Here is a 17,138-nt window from a genome sequence, read left to right as displayed (position 1 = left end):
GCGACGCGATAGCGCGAGTTCTTTGATTAATTTCACCTTGGCCATTAACAAATACAAAGAAAGAAAGGAACAGAGAGAGAAGGAAAGAAAGAGAGAAAAAGAAAGAACAAATTTTACTAACAATGAATGGACGAATTATAGTCAAATTCTACATATTTTTATTTAACCAATGAAATGTCCAAAGTATACAGATGATTGCTAACAGTTTAGACAGGTCATTTTTTGTTCAGAAAGAAAGAATAACAGACAGGAAGAAATATATAATCGATTCAAACTAGTCATTTTATTTACTTGCTTTATCCAGTTGATCCTTTACAAAATTTGTGCGTAGTTAATGTGACGTTCTTTTTTAATCTCACCTTGGCTATTGGCAAATACAGAGAAAAAGGCAAAGAAAGAAAGAGAAATAGAAAGAGAGAGAATTTTACTAACAATGAATACTAACTATAGTCACATTCCACACATATCCTCGAATCAATGCAATGTCCAAAGTATACGAATGATTATTGACAGTTTAAGCAGGTCATTTTACCTACTTCTTAAACCCACCTGATCTTCTAAAGAATTTCTGCGCGTTTAGACCGAAATCTTTAACCTACCTGTTTCTTTGTACTTTCCGACTATTTTATTTTTTTTTCCATTTTTCATTTTCTCATCTCTTTTCTTTTCCCTTCTTCTAGGGAAGTAGGGTGGGCGAGGAATACAATTTCAATAACGAGCCCAGTCTTTTCAAAAAGTATTTGTTCTCCTTTGATTTATGAGTTTCCTCGAGAAGAAGGCGCGCAAAAACGCTTACAAGCCGTTTCAAAAATATTTCCCGTCTCGTTTTATTTTAGGAACACTACGACGCTTTTGGTATATCTAGAGTGGCACTTTTAGAAACTAAATTTCGCTATTAATACCTCAAAGCGATCGCTGAATCTATTAAATGTGAAGAAGCATGGAAAGAGGAAAAGGGAAGGAAGGTCGCGAGACGATCAACATTTCCATATTACTTCTACATTTATCAAGACAAATCATTATCCCTGTAACATATTCATGATTCTTTTCCAATAAAATTGGGCAAGACATCGTCTGAGAATTTATTAAAGTGTCTGATTCGAGAAAACAAAACTAGACTACCGATTTTGTAGTCTACGTCTACAATATTACTAGCTTATTTTTTAACTCTTTATATAAACCAAGGATAGAATCAATAAATATTAATTTTTAAATACAAATTAACAGAGTGAATGAACAATTTTCAAAGATACTAAATTTAATCCCATATATAATTCCTAAGTTGATAATTGGTATAAAAAATTTTTGATCGGTTACAAATTAAAGATTATGAAATATTATGCTGTGCGTCATATTTGTGAAGAATAGTAGATAAAAAGAATAATAATAATTTATTGGCATGTGACTTCTAAGTTACACATGTCTATAGTGGATTATTAATTTATAAGGCGAGTACGAAAAGAGCATAAATAAAAAATACGTAAGAAAGTACCTTTATTTTTTTCAAAAAGCATCCCCGCGAAGCTAAATGCGTATTATAAACTCGGCTCGACGTCGCATTACCATAAATTGTCTTAAATTGTCGTGCGCGATAATGATGTGCGGTGATTTTTTTAGCAAATATTATTCTTTCGATATAAATTACGACATATTTGCTCAATTTGCGCTCTACCGTCCTATAAATATTTTCAAACAGGTGCATAAATGTTTGCAGAAGCAACAACTCGAGAGATGTTAAATAGTTGTGTTCCTGTAGAAATATAATAATAATAATAATAATAATGAAAAAAGAACAGTCAGTCGAGGAAATTAAAAATTCGAAAAAGTTAATACGAAAGAATCGGAAATAATTGACGCAAGTAAAAGTTCATCGAATTGAAATCTTTCCAGTTCGTTAGAACGAACGCAGCTTTGATCGCGAAAGATAGATCGATCGATCCTACGATCGATCGCAATTTCGCTTATCGATCGTTCACACGTGGATTTCAAAATTTATTGTTGCCAACCGATTTACTAACGCATAAAGCACTCGACATTTTTTCTCTGTCTCTCTTTCTCTCCCTCTTTCACTTCCACTTCTTCGTTCAGACAAAGAAAACAGGCCGATTTTGTACTTGGGAGACGAGAAAAAGAAATATTTTCTTTTAACAGACAACAGTCTCGGGTGGTGCGAAATGTTCGTTCGTAGACTTAGCAATAAATCGATGCAAGATATTTAAAAGCAATATTTTATAGAGATGGCAGGAATACGCGGAGAAAGAGAGAAGCTCTTGAAATAGGTCAAGCATTTGACGTTATCCAGTGACCCCTCCCTCTGTTCCTCCCACCCCTATCGATCGACAACATATACCTGGGTCCGACAACAACTCTCTTCCCGACCTTGCTTCAAACTCGTCTTTTACCATCTCTCGGGTTCTTCCCCAAAGCACGAACGGCTATAGAACTGGGAGAGTTAGATAAAGAAAGAGAGAAAGAAAGGTGTGAAGGAGGAGGAGGACGAGGAGGAGGACGAGGGAAAGGGAAGGAATCGTAAAGCCCAAGTCGGCCGAAAGTTCGAACTATTTCGAGTAGATTCTAGAAGGGAGAAGAAAATGACACGTCCCTTTGTCCAGACGATAGACAATACGTAGGTTCCTTTCCGTATTCAAAGACACAACTAGAGAAACTCAGCTAGTCCAGAAGATGTGGGTTTTCATCGAGTTACCAATCGACGTACCATCGAGGAATACAAATTGAGTAAAGACTCCCTAGACGCACCTGTCCCTCCTATCTAGGCAACCACTGGACAAAAGAAGACTTCGAGAGGGGTAATATAAAAGAGGGTAGAACCCGTTAAGAGGAAATAGTGCGAGTCTAGCCTAACCATGACGCATCCCTCAAAAAACACCCTTTTCGTTTCCTGTTTTTCTTTCCTTTCCCTGTCAGTGACCACTCGAATGGTACTCGCTTCTCTTCGATTTCGATATATATGATTGATCGATTAAACGCTAATACGCGTTTCCTAAAACATCCTGGCATGTTCATCTATTCTACTTTCTACGTATATATATATATATATATATATATATATATTGTATATACACAGCTGCGATATAGCGGCACGTGCCAAATGCTTTTTCACCTATCTCCGATCGCCACTCTCTTATCATCGACGTGTGCGGGCTTTCCTGACCGGCGCGATATACATCAGCTCCCTTAAGTGGATACTTCATTTTTGTTCTGGGCCGCATCTATATATATATATATATAGATATACACGAAATCAGGAAATGAAAAATTGGATTCGTAGCACATTTGTTTCGGACTTTTAGACACGCGGGGATTGAGGGGGTTAAAAACGAGCATTGACCTTTGCACTTTTCTATATTTGTTTCAACGAGGCGAACTAGGCCCTGCCAAATTTTCTTTGGCAGACAAAGAGACAAAAACGAATCACCGTTGCTTTGTCCTCGTCATAGTCGTCATAGTCGTCGTGCACGAGAAATTGAAACGATTCGAGATCAGTCGATGTCGCGAACATTTAGTTGCCAGTTGTGTTTCGTCGGTTCTCCTAAAACCCTTTATGTCTTGTTCGTTTCCGTTAAAATTCCGCCTATTAAGATCTGTTTTCTTCTACTAGGTCTCATTAGAACCTTTTTTCGTTTCCGCGTCGGAGTTGACGAAATGTGGATCAAGAGTTTCCGGTCTAGGAAAGATATCCCGAAACGACGACGCGACGACGATCCTATAAATAGACTTATAATAACTACCTTAATTTATGATTCCGCTTTGGAGTGTAATTTCGTTAAAGAATCAAATTAATTCAGGATACTCATATAGAAATGTGTTTACAAATATGTAGAAGAGTGCATTTACTGGATAACGGTAAAAATCAAACTTGCCCAATCTTCTCCGAATACTCTTTCTCTCTCTCTCTTTTTATTTTTTCATAGTGTCACAAAAGTTTTCTAGAAATAGTATCGATTCGACCTCCTTCCTCGTTGTTCCAATTGACCAAGGTAATCATTCAAAAACGAAATATCGAACATCGTTAAAATTTAATTAGTGCTATCGAAAGTAATCTAAACAAAAGCAGTTAATCGATTTAGTAAGACTTTAATAGAAACAACGATCCTTTGAATGAATGAAAGAACCAAAGAAAGAAAGAAAGAAAGATAGAAAGAAAGAAATAAATAAATAAAGAGAGAGAGATAAATATAAAAAAGAAGGAAGAATAACTTCCTTTGATTATAATTATTATTAACGATTATATATAGATGTTGTAACGTAAATACTAGGCCTTGTACCGTCGAAATCGTTGCGTATCGTTACGTTTTGTTTTGTGTTTTCGAGAGGAGTGACGCCAGAGCCGCTGTTCGACGACACTTTCTGTACACGTGCACGTCACGGCGACATCTTATCGTTGTTCGTGCCGAATTCGGTCCTATCATCGGGGATTAATTAAGAAGCGAGGACGCGATTAGGCCAACGATCGAGAATCGGTGTGAGCCGACGGGCGCCAACGGGTACCTCCATCGATGCTGTACACATACATGCATACAAAACTTACATATACGTTATTTACGTAAGTATTGTATGTGTAAGTCGGAGAAGATCGAGAAGGAGGAAACAACAGCATAACGGCAACAGCAGCAGCGCAACAGCAGCTCAGCAGCACATGACATACAACCCCGAGTAAAAGAGAAAAAAAAACAAGAAAAAGAGATAAAGAGCGAGGGAGTGAGAGGAAGGAAGGAAGGAAGGAAAGAACGGTGGGAGGGGTAGAGAGGGTACTACGACAACGGCCGATCACCATTTATCGTCCGTTGCGGAACCGTCGAGGAGAGAGTGTGAATGAGTTCGAAGATCGACTGCCCACGAATGATTCACGCCGCCTACGCGATTTACTACATTACAGTAAGTATCCTACAGCCGTAAACAAGCCGATAAACTGTATAAATAGGGTTTTATTTATTACTTAGTAACTCGCATTATCGGTCACCCAAGCAACGATCTTCTTCTTCTTCTCTTTTTCTTCTTCTTCTATTCTCTTCTTCTTCTGTTTTTCCTATTCTTCTTTTTTGTTTTCTTAATCTCGTGAATTTGTAAATTCCTTTTTTTTTTTTTTTTTTTTTTTCATTAGGATAGTTAGTTGAAATTTTTGTCAGTACGAGAGTGCATTTTATAACGTTTCGTTATCGTTGGAATTTTCGACTAATCACTCACGCGGCGCACAGCAAATCTCTCTTATAAAACCGATATTAACGTTTACGAGTATTATTCAACGATAAGATCGTTGTTTTCGTTTGCGAATAATCGATAAGAAGAGCCAACATAGATTCCGATTTCTCGATATTAACGTGAAACAATAATAATAAATAAAATAATAATAAAAAAAGAACTTACCTATGACCGATCGATCGAGATTCTACGAGGTAGTCGATAAAGAAAGAATTCAATCGCGATAATCTGGAAAACACGCGTTCTCGAAAAATTTCATATATCGGCGGCGCCCCCTCCACCGCCTCCTCCCCGTTTGTACGATTATTTCGATTATTTTCAACGCGTATTTTTCATATAATATATTAAGCGTTTACGATTATTCATATAGGCGCTCCTTTGTTGGCGATTTTATCGAATGCATCCCCCTTCCCCAGATGCATTTGTTAATTGACCGGTCATTTATTTGGTTCACGTGACGAACGTGTTTTTCTGGTCTCGACGATCGTTCAACAGAGGCGAGGTAGTAGTTATCGTTGCTACGCTCTCTCGTCTATCATTGTGATACTCGAGTCGACTTAGCATTGTTCTCCCCGATCGATGACACGCCACGTAAATACTATAGAGGTACTTACCATACCACGTTGACGTTTTCGATCTGCTATTCATAAATATTCGGAGAAACGATAGCGTTGAATGGCCGATTGGCTAGCTAGTTTGCTATCTGGCTGGCTTGCTGACTGACTGACTGACTGACTGATTTTATTTCACAAAAATCTATTATAAAACGCTAATTATAATACGATAAAGTAAAAAAAAATAATAGGCGCCTAAAATAACAACAGGATAAGTCGGCGACTCTAGTTGGTCAGCGACTTGTCATTTGTTTGTTTACATCTCTACGAGAAAAATGTGATGTCTGATGTGAGATTCGATGACCGGGGAACGGACACGTCGGAACACTTATGGAAATCTTCCGTTGAGATCTTCCAAAGAGACAACTTCGAAAATTAAGCATATTTCTAAAGACAGGGGAAGGAGTAGGTTGGAGTTTAAACGATTCCACGTAAGCGCGATCCATATCGAACAACTACGTTCATATCAAACGTAAGAATAAACGATAAAATCTTACGATTTCAAAGAAGGAGTCAACAACGTAGTTTTACTTTCTTCTTTTTCTTCTTATTATTATTCTTTTGATTTTTCTTGTCCCCCTTGGACTTTGTATTTCTTGTGAAGTCTCTAGTTAAGGCTGATCGATCGCTGGAAAACAAGATACATATGTCGAAAGCGATGAAACATAGCAAACATTAGGCAGATATGTATTGTATCCAACTCGTAACTCGATATTCTTGGATTCTGAAAAGTGATCGTTCTCGCGGTCGAGTAGTATACTTCGAAAAGCCGAAATTTGAGCGTTTCCAATCTGGATTGCATCTACGCATGCGCAGCGCACTTACCAAGTTCGCATGACTTTTCAAAACTTTGCTCGCCATTGACAAGATGCATATATGTGTATGCGTATATATTCATATATTTACTATGTTACAAAAACTAGCATGGACGAGTGGACGGATACGTAATCAACGATCAACGGTCGTTGCTTTTTATCGTGAAGAAACGAAGGAGTCAAGTGTGTGCGAAACGGATGAACTCTCGTATAGAACAAACAAGCAAATGATCAACGCCAGCGATATATTGATAGCGCGTTATTATTTAATAGCCGAGTTTTATCAGTCTCTGCAGTATTTGTGCACTTTAATGTTCTTATTTATTTATTTATTTATTTATTTACGAGATAAACTTTTTGATACATAAATTAAATAAACGATATTAGAAATAGAGCACAGAAATCAAAAAACTAAAAGACAAAAAAGGCAATGTTCTAAAAATAATATGGATTAATTGAATATATCAATATATTACTGATAAGAATTAACATTAACTGCCGTGTAGGTTACAAGTGACTTAAATACGACCAATAATAAAAATATATAATTACAGTAAATATTGGTACTGATAAATTTTTAAATAACTCCATTGTTTTTATAAAAGTTTGAAGAAAATAATGACATACAAAACATTTAAAAATAATTTTATTAATACAAGAAAAATATGCATGATATGTAACGAAGTTTTTTCTGTACGTAATTGCTTTATCAAATGCAATCTTCATAATCGGAATATTTCACTAAATAAATCGCAAAATTCATCCGAAAATCGGGAATTAAAATATTTTTCGAGTTACTTGTTTGTATAACACCTTTTAATTTACAACACAATTAATCAGTAAAAGCTCTATTACCAATTTCCAGTAACATTTTATAGTTTTTCGCAGTGGTGAACTATAAGCAGTCATTTGATCAGACAAATCAACTATAGATTTCCATAAATTATAATCTACTACCATTTTTTTGGACAGTTTGAAACAATTGATAATCACAAAAATGGTCTATAGGACCTCGGGGGTCACCGGTGACCTCACCATAAACAATGCATTAAACACAATTATACAATTCCCTTTATCAGCTGTAAAAAAAAATTTCAACAAAATATACATCCCATAATAAAAAATAACGTTGGCAAGGCAACTCATGTGAAATGCGCGCATGTTAATAATCAACGTGTTAATAATCATTCTATTTAAGCAGCTATAATAATCATACGCAGTGCGATATTATTCAATGTATAATACGAACTATAATTTATTTGATTTTCAATTCAATTCATTTTCTATCTCCATCTAAAGAAATATATATTCGGTTTATTTTGAAAACTAATATTATTTGAAAGATAAAAAAAGGAAAAGAAAAGAAAAAATGAAAACATAAAAAAAACAATACTCTTTATCACCGAAAGTTTCTGATAGCGCGCGATTGCGTGCGATAGCGTTTATGTTCTACGATCTATTATGAAACTTCATTTAACTTGCGTTATCATCGTACGTAACGATATTTACTTTTCGATCTCAAGAGATATGGAAACGAAAACGGCAAAGTTAAGTTATTTTCGCGAGAACTAGAAATGCGATGCAATCTTTATCATGCCTCTCGCTGTATCTGCCTTCCTTTCTAGAGGTTCGTAAAAAAAAAAAATAAAAAAAGATTAGTATGTGTTGGTAGATTAAAAGTCAAGTTCAAACTAAAAGATAGCGGTTTGTCCTGTTGATTATTTTGACGTTGTCAAGTTCAACGATAGATTCTGCTCCTGTATTGGTTTCTTTATCTTTCGAAAAACGATCCATTACGAAAAAGAAAAAGGAAAAAACGGTCATCCTAAAGGAAACAGTAAGAAAATCGAGAAAAATAGAAACGGTAGAAAGAGAGTATAGCAGGTATATAGCAAAAGTTGGATGCAACGCTCGAGGAATTCGAGAACCAACCGGATGCAACGCCAGAATGGGAATGCGAGGCAACGCGCGCGCCGCAAGAGTCCGTTACTCGTATCGGGTATTTCCGAGAACACGACTATAAACAAACAAACACACGGAGAGCGAGAGCGAGTGCGAGAAGGACGGAATAGGATTTTAAAGAAAGAAAGAAAGAGAGAGAGATAGTGGGTGGGAAGTAGGGTGGTAGAGACGAGGTGGAGGAAGTGGCGGAGGAGGAGTAGGAAAAAGAGAAGATAGGAAAGGGAGGTACGCAGAATGCGCGCGCGTTCATTCGCGCGTGCCCTACCTTCCAAGGCGAGAGAACGCAGTCTGTGAGCCCGAAGATGGTAGGGGTGAGACGGAGTGGGGATACTGGCGCCGTCGCTCAAACTATCCCCGCCGGGGCGCCAACGCATGCGCGCCAAACCCAATTCCCCCTCTTCGTCGCCGCGACTAACCGTATGGACTTTTTCCCCTCGAACGGTCAAATTCGAACGCGAACTCGTCGCCGTACCGATAAACAATTTCGAATGTTTATCTGCGTCGTGATAGTAGGCCGATGTCAACGGGCGAGAATCGGATCGTTAACCGTCCGATATTATTATTATAGTAAGTATTCCATTCGTAATACGCATTACGTTATTCATTTATTCGTATTTCTATCGTAAGCTTTGATTATGTTTTTGGCAATATATTGAGTATATATTTCGTTTAGAGAGAATTTCTTGTTTTTTCTTTTGACATTCCTACGATCAAGAGCAAGCAAATGAGCGAGAAAGAATAATTTCGAGGAGTAGTCTGTGCTTTCATTGCAATTTTCGCACTTGACCGCAGTGGTAAGCGTGCTTTTACGATCTACGGTAAGATTACTGACACGACGACGACGTAGGTTGAAACGGGGCAGGGAGGGAAAGAAAAGAGAGAGAGAGAGAGAGAGAGAAAAGGAATGAAGCAGCTCCTCGCGCGCACCCCACTCGAAGCTCCCGGATGCGGGCTCGAGCAAGGCTGAAAGAGGGGGTAGAACGCTTGGGGAAGAGGTCGTGCTTAGTGGTGGGGAGGCTTGCCGCCAAGAGAGCTACTCGTAGTGGGGAGAAAGCGCGGGTTAGCAGCCCGGACCCGCCAACCGTAGAATTCAGTAAGCGAACGGCTCTCTATGGCCACGAACGTGTTTTTCGTTCTTCGGTTCCCGCGCATGCATATACGCGTATGTCGTTCCCGAGAAAGACTATTATCGAAAGGAAACATAATATATATACACATAATATACATCGGGACGTTTTGTTTGGAAATCCACTAAACGTTGACGACCAACACCGTCCGCTTCTTCATCAAACATCATCTTCTTCTTCTCCTTCTTCTTCACTGCTATTTACTTCATCAATTCTTCTAATTCCTATCATCATAGAAAACAGTTTTAACATAAAACAGAAAATCTCAACACATCACAACAGCACTTAAACTTCTACTATTACTACTACTACTGTTACTATTATTGCTAAATCGATTCATCCCCTTGACCAACAAGCTAAGCATCGACAAAACACAACATTACCACCATCCCTATCAACAACAACGACTCTTCCGTTCTTTCACTTTTCTTCCTCATTATTTTTCTGCAACCTCGAAGATTGCCATCGGACCAACGATCAAAAGAAACATACAGGAGATACAATATTTGGCTTAACTTCGCATCATTTTGATTTCTCGATAAATTCTCATCGTTCATTTCCGCAACTGTGGCTTTAATCATTCAAACTGGATTCCAACAAGCAGTACGTGTCGCGATTACATCGCGGCTACCGGAGGATTAAGAAGTTATTCAAGGTAAGCATTAAGGAGACATCTTAAAGAGATAATAGACAAATATTCTGATTGGAATATTTGTACGTTGAAGTGTGCTTGCATTAAGGAGACATCGTAAAGAGATAATAGAAAAATATTCTGATTGGAATATTTGTACGTTGAAGTGTGCTTTCTTCCATCGTCATCATCACTACCTCCCATTAAGTGCTGCTATCACAACTTTCTCCTCTTTAAAATACCAAAAGTTATTTGTTTATCTTTGACGAGGGGGAATCGAAATAATTGCATGTCATTAAAAGACGAAGGAAAAATAAGAAAACAAAAAATAAAATATATATATATATATATACACATATATATATTACGACGGAATAGAAAAAAAATCGTAAGAAATATTTTATAAGTGTTAGTTAAAGTGTAGAAAAATATTTTCTTTTTCTTATTAACGAATAAGACAAACGTTAATTGTTAAAAATCGTAAAGAAGAGTATAGTAGCAGCCCTTGCGCTAGCCATTCGGAGCAAATAGCGAACGGATACCTTACTTACGGAGAAGATGAAAGAGTCGAGGTTAACATACTGCCTCGCGGCATGAATAATTTACGCTCGGTCGAATTTAAATAAATTCGCCTGGAGCCGAGTTTGCGCGAGTGCGCTATACGTAATCTTTCTCTCTCATTCTCTTTTTATCTCTCTTTTTCTTTCTTTCTTCGAACGAATCGCCTCGAAAGTTGTTTACAGAGGCCTTCAGAGTCGATATTTTAAACAGGTTCGCGACGGAACGCGGAATTTTTGATAGGGCGACCAGTTGCCAGGTGATTTTTATTCGGTCTAGATTCCTCTTTTATGTACCGCACGAGTAACATTCTCTCCTTTCTATTTATATAATTTTGATTAACCTTTCTTAACGATATTAGAAAACGAAAAAGAAAGAGATATAAATTGTTTTTTACGAATTTGTGGTAATTAAGTATCCCGAGTGTAAACGAGAGCGAGAAAGAAAACCTTAGTGTTCGAGGTCGAGAAGTCGATTAACAACGGTGCCACCGATAGGCTCGTATGAACTTCGAACCCCTCCAACGGATAATCAAGATTCCTTCCTCCGAGTGTTTATTCTCGGAACAGTCGAAAAAACATGTTTTCGTGACTCGCGAGTTCTCTCTGTCTTTCTCTATCTCTCACTCCCTCTCTCTGTTTCTCTGTCACACACACACGCATACACATACGTATTAACTCATTTATTTGTCAAGACTCTCATCGAGTTTGTCTCGTGAAAGTATTTACCTCTTTGATAAACTTTGAAAATAGATTTTTCCGATACTTCGTAGAACAACAACAAACCAACTTATGTTTATTACCTGCCACTACCACCCCCCTTTCCTATTACCATTGCCGTCATTTAGGTTGCCAAAAAAAAAAAAGAAAAAAAAAAACAACAATGCTTTAGTTTATGCATATAATAATATGTTAGTTAGAAAAATGGTAACGAAGTCGACATAAATATGAAAAAGACGACGACGTTACCGTGTACCAACCATTATCGGTGTATCCTTTCTGTTACGCACCCGTTAGATCTAATTGTAAACTGGAGGAAGAAGCACTCTAATGTAAGCTAAAGTCTAAATCGTGCTTCATCATTGACCCCCGGCAAGAGTACTTTTCTTTTCCGAAGCACCTCGTCTCGATCGATAACGCTTAAAGCGCGAGAAGAAGGAAAAGCTACCCTCTCCCTTTCCTTTCCCGACCGTCCGTCCTCCTCTCTTCTTGCTTTCCACCCTTTTCTTCTTCCCTTTGCCTCAAAACTACTAACTCCGTTCCTTTTTCTTCTTTTTCCTTTTTCTTCTATACGCAACGCTCTATCTTCTTTATTTTTTTATCAGTTATTTATATTATTCGGATATCATTTGTATTTCTTCCTTCCTCCCCCTTCCCCCGATCAAAATATCTTTTCGATAAGTTCAAGCTTATTCCGCTTTTCTTTTTCTTTTTTGTTTTTTTGTTATTTTTTATTTACGAACTTGGAAAACCCGCCTCTCCCTCCCCCCGCCCCCCAAAAAAAACAAAAGACAAGAAAAAACACAAGCTGCATGGCCTAGTGCAATAAAATTGTCTTTATTTCTTACTTCTCGCTTTTCGGAGCAAGGGAGGAGATATAGCCTGCCGCGCCGCTGCCGCCGCCGCCGCCACCACCGCACCGCGTGTTCTAATTTAGGTTGTGCTCGCGACACGTTTCTCAGCGTCTGCGAATGCAAAACATTTCATTCACGGACAAAAGTGTCGGCCGCCTGCGCCGCCACCGCCACCGTCGACGACGACGATAGGCGTAGTCCCTTCTGTGTTCTCGGGAAAAACGGAGCGAGGGTGGGGATACTCGGAGATCGGCCTCCTTCTTCTCTTCTTTCTCTCTCTCTCTCTTTCTCTTTCTCTCTCTTTCTTCTTTCTTTTCTCTCTTTCGTGGCTGCCACCGCCACTGCCGTCTGTCGTGCAAACGGAGAAGAGGGAAGAAAGACGAGAAGGGAGAGAAAGGTGGTGGACTGTGTTGTCCAGTGGTTCTTCGTGACACTATCTCACCCCTTACGAGAATTATACTGAAACTTGCAATTTATTTGTTAATTTCTGTTTTTTTTTTCTATTCTTTTCTTTTTCTGAAGAAAATAATCAAATAATTGGATACGAGTAATTTTAACGATTGAATTTGAAAATAATTTTAAATCGGGTGTCATAAAAAATTGATAAAGTATTGGTTCAGTTAGTAGTAGTAATAGTATTATAGTAGTAGTAATAGTAGTAGTAGTGTAGTAGTAGTAGTGTAGTAGTAGTAGTAGTAGGAATAGTAGTAGTAGTAGTAGTAGTAATAGTAAGAGTGTAGTATATATGATTGGAGATGAATAAAATGAAGAACCACTGACAAGATGGTTGGTACTGCGTGCCGCTGTGAGAGCGCAGCACCGTTTGCGCCACGAAAAAACGCAACCGCCATGTAAGTGGGAAAAGAGAGGGAAGAAACGAGCAAATGAGAAAGAGAGAGAGAGAGAGAACTTGGAACGTTATAAAGGACGGAAAAAAGGCGCGCGTGCGAGAAAGAGAGAAACGAGTGAAGCTAAAATTAGAATGTCCGTTGGAATGCCGCTCGTTCTCTCGTGTGTAAATGCGTACGCGTGCGTGCGTGCGTACGTGTGTGTCTCGCTCCTCTCTTTTCGCTATACGTGCGACTATGCTGTCGCAGTATGCTATAGAAAGAAAAAGAGAGAGAGAGAAAGTGAGTGAGTGAGTGTCTCCCTAAAGGGGACCCAAAAGTATCGAAAAGAAAAGAAAAGAAAAGGTTCCGTCTTTCTGAAAATTCCCAGGCTTTTCCTTCTCCCTTCTTATTATTCTGAAAAAAAAAAAAAAATGAAACTTTTAACGTTCCTCCCGTTCGTTATATTTTTTTTTCGAAAAGAATGAAATGAGAAGTTGTGAGAAAGAAAGATAGAAAGAAAAAGAAAAAAAAGGTAAAGGGGCCGATATGTATTATCTTCCCCGTAAGGGATCAAAACGCGTTCCAGGGATTGAATCTGCTCCCAGGAAGAAACGCGGTCACCGTTAAACTCCACGCTGTCTCTCGCAAATCCGCTTTTCCGATGAGGGCTTTTCTCGTGAAAGGGGCCGCCAGTGCCTGCCTGCTATTCTCGTTTCTCTCTTTTCTTGAAAAAAAAAATAAAAATAAAAAAAGAAAGAAAGAAAGAAATATGGGCCAACTTGTTTTCTGATATCGCACGCGCATACTCTCCCAAAATACTCCCATAATACTACTTGCTCACTTCACACCGCCGCCCTATGAAGCATTTCCCAAGGCGGCGCGTTATTGGGAAATTCGTGGTGTGTTAGAGACGAAATGGTTTGAAGTCGTGACCCTAACCGTAGATAAGAGTATAAAGGAGAGATAAGTTTGAAAGAATGAGGGAGAGAAAGAGAGGTAACTCGAGCGTTACTCCTCGGAACGTCATCGTGTAGGGCCTACTACGACGAGGCTTCTCTCAAGCTAACGCTCTCGAGGAGGAGGTCGACGGCCTGATACGGATGGTTGACGACGTTGTGGGGCTCGCCTCGTAACCGGCCTGGGAAGAACGCGAACGTCCTCTCTCTTTCTTTCTTTCTTGCTGACTCCCTCCCGCCCCTTCTCCCTCTTCTTCCTTCCGACCCTGTGCGAACATCCAAATCGGCCGTTTTCTTTTCAAAGTCCTCCGGAAAGAGAGTATTGTATCTTTCAGGTAGTATCGTGTATGTATAGACCCACAAGGATGGGAACGAACTAGAGCGTGGGTGAGGAATCATAAAATTGGGCCATACCGTGTATTTATCTTTTCCATTATCTTTCGACAGAGGTGGGCCCACTCAGCTCTGTACCTGTTTTTTTCTTCCTTCTCCTAACACTTTCCCTCTCTCTCTCTTTTCATATTTCTATGTCTTATTTATATCAGCTTGGTCTTATATCGTCTCGCATTTCGACGGAAGTGCGTTGCTCCCGTTCGTCTTTCGGGACAGGAAATGAAATGATTAAGGGTCGATGGTCCGAAGACGTAAAAACGAGTAGCGGAAATGCGTAAGACGTCTCTCGCGTCTTCTTTGCTTTTCGATCGAGGAACGTTCGCTGGTAGAGCGTGAGAGGATAGAATTGTGTTCTCTGTCTCTCTCGATGCGTGGGGCCACGTGCCGCGTTGGTAGAGCGGTGACGTCAGAGCTCAACTTCCGCTGCGCGATTTCCCGATGCTACCGGATGAGAAGAGTTAAGAGTACCGGATACCGGACTCTCCGTAGATTCTCCTCGCGTCTCGCTACCGGTTATCCTATTCGAGTCTCGAGTATCATCGACTAAAGTTCATTTAAAATTTCCTCCAAAGAAAAATGGATCTTTTCTTTGTGTTGCAGCGTGTGGCGAACCAGGCGCTTACCGTTTCGCCACAGCCGGCAGTAACGGTGGAGGGGCCGGTGTCTAAAATGTCTCCACCGACTAACGACGTGACCAACGGTGTAGTGGCGCCAGCAGCCACCTTGGCGCCCCGAGTTCCCACTAATCCTTCGCTCGGCACCGTCAATCCGCTCACGCATAAGCGCACTCCGAAGGATTTCATTTTTGGCAAGGTGATCGGCGAGGGAAGTTTCTCCACCGTAAGTGTTTTCTTTTCAATTTTGATTAATATCTTTTATTGCTATTAATAATAATTATGATAGACATTGAAATGATTGTGAATCTCTTGTTCAGGTTTACCTCGCCAAGGATATCCATACCAGCAAGGAGTACGCGATAAAAGTGTGCGACAAGCGTCACGTTATCAAGGAGAAAAAAACCGAGTATGTGAAACGCGAGAAAGAGGTGTTGAACATGCTCGCGACAGCGAAACATTCGTTCGTGCGTTTGTTTTGCACCTTCCAGGACATGGACAGACTCTATTTTGTTCTATCGTACGCGAAAAACGGCGAGCTCTTGCCTTATATCAATAAGGTTGGCTCGTTTGACATCGAATGTACCAAGTTCTACTCGGCTGAGATCCTACGTGGTCTCGAGTACCTTCACGGTCTCGGTATCATTCATCGCGATCTCAAGCCAGAGAACATATTGCTGGATGATAAGATGCACTTGCTCATTACCGATTTCGGCAGCGCTAAGATCTTAAAAGATCCGGAGACACCGCAGGTAGTGGGACCTCCGGCGGATGACGCTCAACAACCGCAGCAGCAGCAACAACAGCAGCAGTGTCGCAAGGAACGCAGAGGTTCCTTCGTTGGTACCGCGCAGTACGTTTCACCGGAATTACTGACCGACAAAACGGCGAGCAGAGCGTCGGATCTTTGGGCGCTCGGCTGCATCGTCTATCAGATGGTCGCCGGTTTGCCGCCGTTCCGTTCGCGGAGCGAATACTTGATATTCCAAAAGATCTTAAAAATCGAGTACGAAATTCCCGATGGCTTCTGCGAGTTGGCTAAGTCCCTCGTAAGTCAACTCCTCGTGCTCGAACCGAACGACAGACTCGGCGCGCAGGACGAACACGGCGCTGGTTATCCTAGCATTCGTGCTCATCCATTCTTCAAGGGTGTCGATTTTGAGACCCTTCACGAACAAACGCCACCGCCGATTTATCCCTACTTACCCGGAACGTCGGAACATGAGGAACTCAGGTCGCAGTACAGAGTTCCGGATCATCTCGAGCCCGGCCTCGACGACAAGCAAATAACGAGACTTCTCGGAATTGTCATTGGCGAAGACGACGACGACGATGACGATGACGACGACGAGGAAGATCAGGAGAATGCGGACAGCAACGTTGAACCTACTAGCAACGAGCCGAGCAAAAGAGTCATTGACAAACCTGCCCGACGCGCTGCTATACTTGCTGCCGCAGCTGCTGTCGCCGAGAGACAACCAAGGAAGACCAGGACTTCCGGCACCGAGAGTAACATCGCTGATCTCACCCCTGAGGAGATTAGAAACCGATTGGAAAAGCAACGAACGTCTTGCCAATGGGACGTCTTCGTCAAAGGTAATCTCATCTTGAAGCAAGGATTCGTCAACAAGAGAAAGGGCCTCTTCGCTAGACGGAGAATGCTCCTACTCACCACCGGACCTCACCTATACTACGTCGACCCTGTCAACATGGTACTCAAGGGTGAGATACCCTGGAGTCCCGAACTCAGGGTTGAACCTAAGAACTTCAAGATTTTCTTTGTCCATACGGTAAGTTTCTACATCCTCCCCACTAGAAAACAACTTTTAATCGTTTCATCTATTT

The 17,138-nt window shown here is 40.2% G+C and overlaps 1 protein-coding gene across 5 annotated transcripts in view; it reads left to right on the top strand.

Moving 5' to 3' along the window:
* LOC122517462 (3-phosphoinositide-dependent protein kinase 1) overlaps positions 1-17,138 on the top strand; it is a 197,401-nt gene that overhangs the window by 179,545 nt on the left and 718 nt on the right. For 2 of the 5 annotated variants that reach the window (XM_043635868.1, XM_043635862.1), the window contains 2 exons: positions 15,280-15,519; positions 15,614-17,083. In XM_043635868.1, the coding sequence (XP_043491803.1) occupies positions 15,280-15,519; positions 15,614-17,083 (1,710 nt within the window). Of the gene's footprint in view, positions 1-4,334; positions 4,897-9,081; positions 9,179-9,683; positions 10,394-15,279; positions 15,520-15,613; positions 17,084-17,138 lie in introns of those variants that run through there. The other 3 variants (XM_043635874.1, XM_043635888.1, XM_043635882.1) reach the window with 3 other exon arrangements.

This window comes from Polistes fuscatus, unplaced genomic scaffold, assembly GCF_010416935.1.
Source record: "Polistes fuscatus isolate 324 unplaced genomic scaffold, CU_Pfus_HIC Scaffold1, whole genome shotgun sequence".
NCBI classification, from domain to species: Eukaryota; Metazoa; Arthropoda; class Insecta; order Hymenoptera; family Vespidae; genus Polistes; species Polistes fuscatus.
Note: the sequence above shows the minus strand (reverse complement) of the source record. Positions and strands in the feature narration are given on the sequence as shown.